At 42.2% G+C, this 11418-nt stretch overlaps 1 protein-coding gene across 1 annotated transcript in view; it reads right to left on the reverse strand.

Annotated features, from left to right (window-relative positions):
* Positions 1-5643, reverse strand: part of lama4 (laminin, alpha 4) — a 43636-nt gene extending 37993 nt beyond the window's left edge. The window contains exon 1 of the mRNA XM_008398526.2: positions 5146-5643. Coding sequence (XP_008396748.1) covers positions 5146-5259 — 114 coding nt within the window. The 5' untranslated portion in view covers positions 5260-5643. The remainder of the gene's footprint in view (positions 1-5145) is intronic.
* Positions 5644-11418: the final 5775 nt, after the last annotated feature.

Below are 11418 nucleotides of genomic sequence, written 5' to 3' on the forward strand. Positions count from 1 at the left end.
GCGCTGGACCTCACCCGGCTTGTTCAATCAGCTATCAGGCTCTGCATAAAGGATTCACACCCAAGCCGTCAGCCGCTTCCCAGCTGCGTTCAACCCACCCCCTCCCCTTCTCCACCCACATCCTTCGGCTCTCTAGGATGGCACCCTTTCCTGACCACCCCCACCAGTGTCGGGCCCCGGGGGAGAGCATCCCTAGTCAGTTATCGGGATGTTCATCGAGTTCACATCAAATCTCAGCTCAAATTAGCTGCCGGGGTCCGAGCGCCAAAGAASTGCTATTCATTCCTGTCATTAAATCTTTTAATTGCTCCCCTTTTGTCCGTCTGAGTCTTTCCAGATTGACCTAGAGGATTCTTCATGCCTGGTGAATAATTTTTCATTTAAAACACACATAGTTAGTGTCCATGTAATGTCTGTCTGCCTTACATCCAACTGACACACATGGATTTTCTTTATTGCTTCCCCTCATTCTTGTTCCCTGTGGCTTTAGTCTGTTTTGTTTATTGGCCTCCATTTACAGACTTCCAGCTCTGCTCCTCCTTCTCTTGAGAAATCAACTGACTGATCTCCTCCACAGTATATTCTCCTCGGCTCTCAAACTATGTCTCACCAGACTGTTGTTGCAGCCACTGCGGTGGGGAACTCTCCACGGCGCTCCTCTCAGCTCGCCCTGATTGCCTCACAGCTTTCAGAATAAATTCCACCGCCTCCTGCTTTCTTTGTCTGCTTTCTTGTTTTCCATTGGGCCTTCCCTCTTTTCAAATGCCTCGATTGATACCCCTTAAACTTTTGAAGGTCAACTTTTTAAAAGTTGGATATTTTGTTTTTCTTTACTGAGATTTTATCATCTGCCAACAGAAACTGGTGGATAACTAAGAAGTGAAGGGAATTAAACAGACACAGACCATTCCATATTGGATTGACTAGAAATCCAATATGGAATGGATTTCTAATCAGCCCCTCCGAATCAATGCCATAGAATTGTTGTGCTTGGCTTAAGGGACCCAAATGCAGAAAGCTATGCATTGAGTCCTTGATAAACAAAACAAAGAAAATGTAGAGTTTAGTGTGCTGGAAAGCAGATACATGGAGCCAGGATGGAGAAACTGTCAGAGAAAACTTAAACACTCTGAGCAGAGAAGAGCGAGGCATGGGGACCAGGAGAGGCAGCTGACTCAGTTTATAAAGATGAACCGATTTGAAAATTTGGGCAAATGCCAATATTCGATACTACTTTTGCTATTATGCCCGATAACTGATATTATACGTATTATATGTATTTTGATACCTCAAAAAACCCCACAGCCACATCAGTTCCCTCTGCTTTGCYTTAATTCCCCATAATCCTTTGCTGTATCACTATTGCATGATCAAACAAATACCACATCAGCATCCCCCCATCCCTCCCCACCATCACAACCATCTGAGAAGCAAATAGCAGCATGATGGAAATACATATTTATTAATATCAAACTAAAACTAATGTGTTAAACGATGTCTAATATAATGATATATTGTAATCCTTTCTTTGCTTTCCAACCATTCTCCTAAATCTATTGAAAAAAAGTCTCTTTCATATCAGCTTGTTGTTCTGAGGAAGCAGGTCTGAGCTGAAGCTTCCTGTCTCATGTCTCGGGATGTTCCACACTGTCTCTTGGTGTCTCACACACACTCTTACATCCTCAGATCATCTTTGAACTTCAGGAGCTGCAGCTCTCAATGATGCCTACAATGGCACTTTGTGAGCTGCGGCCAGAAGGACGCCCAGCGTTTGACCTCCCTGCTACATACAGCCAGCCGGACGTTGACATTCAGAGGGTGGAACATTCCACAGACATCCAGCTGTGGATGCTTGTGATTCATACTGCATTTAATCCACAGATGGACTGTGAGACAAAGATGTGTTTGTTGCCAGCTCATGTTAAACATCCTGAAAAACGGAGCGCTGTCTCCCACACAGGACAGACTTCCTGTGGGTTCCCTCACTGTCAGGATTTGAACCTGGGACGTCTGCCTCATTATGTGAGTTGTGCTCTGTGCCACAGCAGCAAAACACAYCTGGTCCATCTTACAGCCAGTACAAAGACACATGTGTCACTTTGTCTGATACCACTTCATTATGATGTCAGCCTGTCCATGGTGAACCTGGCCTTGCCACCAGTGAGCTCTGTAACTGGCCATAGTAACTGTGCGAAGAAAATTGGAACTGGCAGCAGCAGATTGGTTAATTAATTTTGATGACTGGTGTATGTTAGACAAGAAATTGTTTGGTATGTCATCTAAAAAGTGCGTCATCTTGGCCATAACTACATCTTTTTGATGCAAACAGATACCCAATTTATTTTAGATCCCTGCAAACCTAAAAAAATAAATAAATAAATGTTTTGTGCTGCATTGATTCAACCAGCACATGGTGACACTGGTAGTGGTTGAAAGTCAATCTAAACCGGTCAGCAAAAGGATTGAAAACTGCAACAGAGTCTGTGAAGTTTAATCTCTAATGCGTTGTATGACTAAAACAGAGCCTCCGCTTCTCCTTTGTTTTCTTTCTTTGTTTTCTTACATTTTTGACCTCAGATTCCCCTGAGAGGAAACACTGCCTGAGACTTTGAGGCCGGGTGAGATTCTCATGACCTGGGATCTGAGTTTTCCTGAGGATGTTCACCAGACTTGAATCTAGTGTCTGATACCCCCCAACCTCCACCACCCACTTCTCCAAGCTATTATAATAACAGCACAGCATAAAGCGATGGGAGGAGATGAGTCAGGCTGTTTTACTCCAGATTTACTCCTCACTGCAGGAAAAACTAACCAAACACATGATAAAGAGATGTGACTGAAGGTTTATTCTGCCAAACTTACTGTACACACTCAGCAGAAATAAAGGCTTCCTGCAAAACTATAGAATGATGGTGTGGCTGCACAGGCATGAAGCTGCAGTGCCAGAGAGAGTATTTACTTTACAAACCGTTCATCTGTAGAACCAGATCCTGCTATTGTGTTTGATGGCAGYTCTGCAGAGCTTTCTGAAGGCAGTTCAAGCTGAACTGATGCATTGTAAATACTGGAATGCCTCGTCAGAAAGCGGCTGGAGTGGACCGGCTGAGAGGCAGCTTTGTGTATTGTAATGGATGCAGTGGGAAGACTGACCRTGGTAGAYATGACAGAGGGTGTTTGTAATGTTGCTGCTAAAAAATGAAAGCTGCTTCTTAGGATATGACTGAAAAACATAACACGATATAAGTCAATATTGATAATTATTGATTAGTTTTCAGTTTTAACTATCTTAAATGCTGCCAAAGCGGTGGCATGACCTATCCTGTTTTATCCACGGTTTTYACTCCACACACTGTTGTTATTTTTAAAGGGATAGTWTGTGCTTTCCAACAACATAGAATCATTTCATAGCACAATCAAGTAACTATGTAGCCTTCAGATGTTATAAAATGCTGTATATATCAAATATAAGGAAGAGGAGCTGCATCTCGTAGGCGGAGCTAGGTCCACTCAGACATTTTGCACAGGCCAGTGGYTGCCAAGGAGATTAAAGGATTTCTCAAACATACATAAAATAATCAAGGCAACACTCCAGGTATGTTTGTGATAAGGGAGTAACATTATAACATGATGCGAAGCTCAAAAAAGTCMATTTTACATAACACTGCCACTTTAAGCAGTTATGAAGCACTGTGCTGCTGTTGCTTGGTAACAAATGAGTGAGTGCTTAGTATTGCTTAGCTGGTGGTGAGAGGTTGAGCAGCTGAAACCTCTCCTCTGACTACATCTCCCAGAATGCTGTGCAGTTCTGCATAGCATAAGTGATTAATTATTCTGTCAGACAAATTATCTGTTAGTATAGAGTCTATTGTGATATACATTATTATATTATTACTGTTCATCCCCACTAATTCTGCTCCCATCGCTGACCATCATCCATATCATCATCTTCCTAAATAATGGTCAAAGATTTGCCCAAAGTGATTTTTGAAAAGTAAACTTGCCACGTCTTTTGGCAAAAATGACTTTGGCTATTATTTTAGGAAGTTGATATTAAATTCAGTTACTCACTGCTACAAATGAAAATGGCTGTAAATAGAATATTAAAGGCCCAGATGTAGAAGAAGAGCCTCCTGCACAACCATCAAACATGTAGGGGTTTCTGGCAAGTCAACCAAAAAAACTTGGATTTTCCTGCAGCCATTGTACATCTTGCACAGCAGTAAAACTAGCTGACCAAATGTGTTTGTCTTCTAATAATATAGTGGGTGGAGCTCAACTTGGGTGGCTAGTTGAAGTGCTGGGCTTGGCCGAGGTTGCTAAGTGAAGGGCAATGCCCGGTCTTTGTGACCATATAACCAGGAGGGTTTTAAATAACTTGTTTTCTAGAAATCAATGAACATTAACAGAAAAAGAATTGCTGGATGTTATTTTTGGCATTTTGTTTCCAAATGGAAGTACAAAAATGTGCCAAAAGCAAATTTTGCATAATATGCCCCCTTCATAAACAAACAAGAAAGAAATAGTTTTCTGATTCTATTTATAACTTGGCTATAACCAACAACCAACTATAGCCTTTTGCGGTACAACTTCAGATCTCTGCATATCCCTACAAGGTCTGCCTTTCTAAGTCAAGCATGAAGAAATGAGGGTGGTTCTATAGACTTCTTAAAAGGTCCTCTGGGTTTATGACATATCACACTTTGTTCATCTGGTAAGGCTAAGCTAAGCCAGTGGGACTAAAGCTGTTTATTCATAATGGTTTCTCATGTACTGCCTCTTGGTTTTCTTTCCCTCGACCCTCGCTCAAAGCCTGGCAGCTTGTTTCCATTAAGAAACTGTCAGGGAGGGGCAGCAGGCACATGACAGCAGGGGAGACAGTATCTCCGGAGATTTTCTGAGCTCCATTCTCAGGGTAACCCTAATGCAAACACGTACCAACATTATGGACATAATGCACTGCCAAAACAGGGCGGAGTATTTGTAAAGTTTCAAACAGACGATGTTTTTCTCACTTAGAAAGCAGACCTATTGCCTATAAGTCAAAATGATGTATGGATCATGTCAGGAGCAGGTCAGGACAGTCAGACCAAGCAACGTGCCAAACAACATGAACAACAGACCAGTTGAAAGCTTTAAGATTCTTACTTTTGTGAGAGTTTGTTGTGGTTCCTTGTACCGCAACCGGCTGGCAGAAGTTGGGCAGATAATTCCTGAGAGGATGGAGACAAGGCAAAGGCAGGACAGGGGTATTGCAGCCATATTTAGGTTTAACCAGCGTCCCCTCGTCTTTGTCTCAGTCACAGCAGTGTCCTCTGGGCCTCGTCAGTCTTTAACTTCACTTCTCCACTCCTCCTGATGTCCAGATCCAGCGCTGCCCCTTGTAYCAGCCCGAGCTGAATCCTGTAAAACTAACTTTTTTGGACTTCCTCTCTTCTCTCTCCTCCCTCCCTGCCCTTGTGGTCTTGCTTCTTCCCTGAGCTGGGCCCAAATCACATACAGATGGGAAACTGAGCGAAACAGGGAGAGAGGGAGGCAGAGAGAGAGAGAGACACACACACAGAAAGAGAGAGAAAGGAGCAAGAGAAGGATTTCTGTCTCCTGACGGCTCAAGGCAGACAGTGCACCCATCTGAACTGCTCACCCCACCCCCAACCCAATTGGCAGAGTCATACTGAGTGCTCTCAACTCGTCTCCATTTCCAGGACCATGGCACCCTTTTCACCTTGGTTTGAGCAGGCAGTGACTACCCCTCCCCCTCTACTCAGCCAGGGTGGGCAGAAGGTCTAAAGCTTCAACACTCACTCTTCAGTCAGTGGACAGAAACCAAACAGCTGCTCTTAGATCTTGGTCTTGCTCTCAGCCCAGGACATTAGCGTTCTGTTTGTTTACCCTGGTCAGGAACCTGAAAAGCGGCTGAATTTGCAGGGACTGTGTCAGGCTGCTACACAGGAAGCGCCTGAACGCCAGACATCCTGGATACTGTTAGAAAATGGAGTGTGAAAGCTCCTGTTTCGTGCTTCGTGCGACTCCAAATGCTTGAACGGCATGCAGTGTTAGCCTGTGGGGCCATGAGGAGGCTGTGTCTCAAGTGACTAATAAACAGGAAGTTACATTCCATATGTGTATGGAAGCGATATCACACCAAAACACAACGTGCTTAACACTTCTGACTAAAATAGACCACTAGCATACTAGTTTCTAGATTTCTCCAAAAAAAAAAAAATGTAAAAGGATAAGCAGAAGGGTGATGATAATGGAAATGATTGATTAGTTTTTACTACCATTAGCAAAGTATTGGTAGTTATTGTAATGTCAGGGAGCATGCTTGATTTGGAAGACTAACATTTGCCAGGACAGTTTCCTTCTCTTCCAGTACTGTCAAAGACACRTGGTACAGATACTGGTTAATTTAAGGGTGATTCACACCAGCCCTGTTTAGTCGCCTTTAATCCAGCTCTAGCTTGTTATCCTATAAAGCAGGGGTGGGCAATCCTGGTCCTCGAGGGCCGGTGTCCTGCAACTCTTAGATGTCTCCCTGGTCCAACACACTGAAATCCAACAGCTGATTCACCTCCTCAGTGCAGTCAAGTTCTCCAGAGTCCTGCTACCGTCCTCATTAGGTGTGTTGAAGTAGAGACATGTGTAAAAGTTACAGGAGACCGGCCCTCGAGGCCTGGAGTTGCCCAMCCCTGCTATAAAGTCTGGTTCATTTGAAAAGATGTGAACAGGCAATCAAACTCTGACCAAAAAAAACAAACTGGTCTGGTGTGTCTGGTCCAAACCTCCAGCACAGAGGAGAAAACTGTAGGTCAGAGTGGCCAGTGTGAGGTGGTCTAGGCTGGGATAGGAGTGGTGGATCGCTCCCATCTACTGGAGGATCTGTGCCGTACCAGAGGCATCGAGCAAACTAGCAGATTGAAACACACATATTCAACAATTTAGATTTTAGTCTCTCTTTTTTATTTTGCAACATTTCAAAAGTTTCTTTAAATTAATTCCTATGACAATTAGATGGAAACATCGCTCCAGTTCTGTTGTGAAATTGTCGACCTTTGTGTTGTTTTGAGCAATTTGAAAAACAAAGCATGGGTTCGTCAATAATTTTATCTTGAACCACTTCTCCAATGTAACACTGATCACACAATAATAAACAAGTTGAGATGACTTCACCACATTCCCATGTAAAGCAACTGTTTGCCTCTCTCTTCTCTCTTGTGAGAAATGTGGTTTCAAGTTATGCATCTTTGAACCTTGTTTGGTGGCCTATAAAACCTTTTAAATGTTAGTAATCATCAATAATTAATCAGTAATCAATTAGATATCGACAACACAAAGCAACACAAACATTTCGTTGGGTCTCCAGTTCATCAGAGGCGACTGTGGCTCTGTGGGTAGAGTAGTCGTCTTGTGATCACRAGGTTGTAGCTTCGATTCCAGTTTCCTCCTGCCTCATGTTGATGTGCCCTTGGGCATTTAGCACCAAATTTCCTACTGATCTGCGTATCGGTGTATAAATGTGTGAGCGTTTGTGAGTGCGAATGGGTGAATGTGACTCCAGTGTAAAGCGCTTTGAGTGGTCAAAAATGATTGGAAAACCACTATATAAGTTCAGTCCATTTACCATTTTACCATCAGTTAGCTCAGTGACACAAACGAGAATTCCTTCTTCATGTTTGTTGAGCAGCACATTGGTAGTGTGAGCACAGGCCCAGTAGAAACACCACAGATTGGCTGTCATGGATCCTTCCTGGGTGGTCCTCTTCACTATCCTCCTCAGATTAGGTCAGATTGATCCAATGTCATTACTGGATTTGGTAGCAGAGTGATACAGAAGGCAACCAATGCAACACAGCACTCTGTGCCAAGTCCAGCAAGATAGTTTCAGCAACTGCTGCACGATGGATCAATAAACCGGTCATTGACACTCCGAGAGTTTAAACAAACACGCAAACATTTTATTTTCTTGTTTATTCTATAGTATTCTGTCCTGTTCTCACTGGTGGAGGGTCAGTGAGAGCAGGACATCAGGGTCACCCCTCAGCCCGGGTATCTTCTTACGCTCTCCACACATACCAGAGAAAAGTAGAATCTCTGTCACAACAAATGCTTTCACAGTTTAACGCTGCACTCCTGCTGGTAGCTAAGAGCTCACTGGGGAGAACACGAAGGATAAACAGCAACACAAATAATTACATATCGGCATGATGCAGAAATTATAAAAAAAAAGAAGAAAAATCCTTTTGAGGTACAACTTCAGATCTCTTCATATCCCTACACGCTCTGCCATTCTAAGTCAAGCATGAAGAAATGCTTGACTTCACATCTTTTTTAAATGTATAAAAAAAGACTTTCTTCACCAGTTGAGTTACAAAAAGCTATATGTTAAGGGCATCATTATTGTATACCATGAAAAGAGAAGAAGTCCTGCGAGTATTACAGCATAATTACAACATAATTTACTTTATTTATCTTTAATTAAGTAAATTGTTATTCACTTAATTATAGATAAATTGGTCTAGGCCTGTGGGGGCGCTGCACTGAGAACCACTGAGGAAAACGACAAGAAAACCTCTGGAGTAGACTGAACGAAACTTCCTTCTTCACAAAATGGAAACAAAATGGAGTGGAGTCAGATTCTAGTGGTTTTAGGATTTCTCTTTTGTCTTTGGCAAAATACCACAAGCCAATTTTCCCACAAGCCCTAGACTCATACGTTTATTTTGGTTGTATTTACCCAGAATGCTCTGTGCTGTAATCCACTTCCTGCATTTGGAGCCTTCTCCGGTCTGCTTGATGTTCACATATACATTCAAATCACACCAGATTTCACTTCAACCGAACCGAGGCTGAGGTTTGTAGGGGGACCAGAGTTTATTTGGTTTGCATCAGTTTGATTATTCATTCACGCCTCCCCAAACCAAGATTGTAGGCAAACATCCTGGAGTTGGATTAAAACGAACTAAACAGGGCTGCTGTGAATGCACACAAGATTGACTTATTTGATATAAATATCTAATAAGTAAAAAGTATGTGTATGTGTACTTATTTAATACACTTATTACATGGTCTGCTAAAAGTCAAAGATAAACTAGCTGTTAGTAGAGGTGGCAGTGTAGAAGTTCTTCAGAACCGTTTAAATCATAGGAGTTTTGTAAGCTTTGCTTTTCCTGTGGGATCGCTCGCTAACTCTTGAGGTTACTGAGTATGATTTTTGTTGGTGTGTGAGCTGGCTCTTAGTGGGGAAGTAAACCTTTGTTTTGGCAGTGAGTGTTGATTGGAAACAGATGGAAGGAAGGGAGGAGGCATAGAGGAGGGGGGTTAAAATGTAGAGCAGCGGTAGGAAATCCAGCGGTCTGGATTGGTGGGAAAATGGAATGGTTCTGTCTCCACACTGGAGCCACCTTCACTAAAAACTGAAAGTAGAAAGCCGGACGTCTCCTGTGGAACTGCTGGCTGAGTCCATGTCATGCTGTCCTGGTTTAGTCTGGACTCAGATTGTGACCACTCACTACACTCCAACGTCTCCCTGTCCCTGCTGTAGCATTCAAAGTTCAACACAAATACAGGATAATGCAACTGCTTCTCTGACATGTGGAGTTTTGATTCATGTAAGACAGCGTTTAAACTTGCCAGGCTTTCCTAATGCTTTCAGAACAAATCTCCTAAATCTAAGGTTCAGAGAGAGGGACAGAAAAACGGTGGAGGGAGAACTGCAGCAACTATTTGCAGAGCGGTTAAAGTTTATGAGAAGATGGATGGAAGGCTCAGCCTTGCTGTGCTCCCAGTCACACATTTGGCTGGAGAAATGAGCTCACAGCCCAATTAGTTGACACAGAGAGAGCTGGTTAACACCAGCTGAGATGGAGACCAGGCTGCAGATGATCACTCTTCTCTGTGTGTCCTGCAGTTTTTTCCATCATCCCTGATACTTTGCTCTAACTCTGCCCTCAGACAGCTGGACTGACCCTGTGTTTGGTCAATCAGATCTGTTGATGTTCTCTTTAGATGAACAAATCAGCAAACAGGAGCTGTCTTACACACTTCAGAACTTAGGAAACATTACTGAACCTCTTCTTTTGATGTTTCATTTTTAATCTCCCCCAAAAAACCTTGTCAGTTTTAAACAGGAGTTTTATGTCTATTAGTCACTTACGATCTATGTCACAATGTAATTATAAATGCCATTCTTTCTTTACCTGTAAGTAATAMATTCTCATGTTTAACAGAAGTAAAAGCTTTCAAACATTTATCTGTGTTTAATTAATAGATATAATGTGTTCACTCAATGACAAAGCCCCTGAAATTAATGGGTTTGTCAGTAACATTGCAATATTGTTAGTATTAATATTGTATATATATATATATATATATATATATATATTTCGGTATATATATACCGCAGGCTATATAAACACTTTAATATTATACAGGAGAATCTTTGAATAACTATAAATTGGACTGAGCCAACAGTTTGGGAGTACTATTGAGCACCTACGTTTATGACATAGGTGATCGGTTATTTAATAACAGTTCTAATGTACAGATTTCACAACATAATGCAAGATATTATCAGAGCATTCTTATTTTTGATCATCATAATACCTCTGCCTTTMCCAACAAACAGACATTTTGTGATTCCATATTCATGTAGCCATTAGTTACATCTGACACTAAACCCCCTCAGGCAATCATCTGGACTCATAATTCAGACTCAAGTCACCTGAACTGCCTTGTTGCTAAAAATGTGCTACATAAATAAAATGACCTTACCTTAACTCACCAAGGATCTGCAGCCACACTTGGTGTCGGAGCCTTYKTCCAGCTCTGAGTCTCTGCAGCTGCAGCACCAGACACTCCAGAGGGCAGTGTTGTTCTCACAAAGAAAGCAGCTGCAGCGTTTCCTTCAGGGCTCCTGGAGTGGATGACTGAGCTGTTCCTCCTCCTTTGTCTCAGAGTTGCTGCTGGATAAGAAACCTGGGAGTAAATGTGTGGCAGAGCGAGTACCATACAAGAATTATAGCCTTTGTTGATGAATCAATAAAGCTTTTTATTTCCTCTTAGTTTGTAATAGAAGTTAAATGCTCACCAGGTCAGAGTGTCACGTTACTGCTTCACAAAGAAATGGGAGCTAGATGAAAACAAGCTGGTGGGAAACAGGAAGGAAACCTTTGAATGAATTCCACCAGGTGATTGTACTCATGGATTACTGTTCCCATGAAAAAAACCTTTTTTGTCAATGAACCAGGATGATTTTCTCTGCAGTAGACTCTGCAGTGTTGACATAACCTTTACTACATAAGTCTTCATGAGGTCTGGGAAGTGAATCATTAATCCTCCTTTTATGAGAACCAGAGGTGGGTAAAGTACACAAATATCACACACTGTGTTCGCACAGCAAGATTTGGCTGTTTTTTTTTT

This window comes from Poecilia reticulata, linkage group LG21, assembly GCF_000633615.1.
Source record: "Poecilia reticulata strain Guanapo linkage group LG21, Guppy_female_1.0+MT, whole genome shotgun sequence".
In the NCBI taxonomy this organism is placed as follows: Eukaryota; Metazoa; Chordata; class Actinopteri; order Cyprinodontiformes; family Poeciliidae; genus Poecilia; species Poecilia reticulata.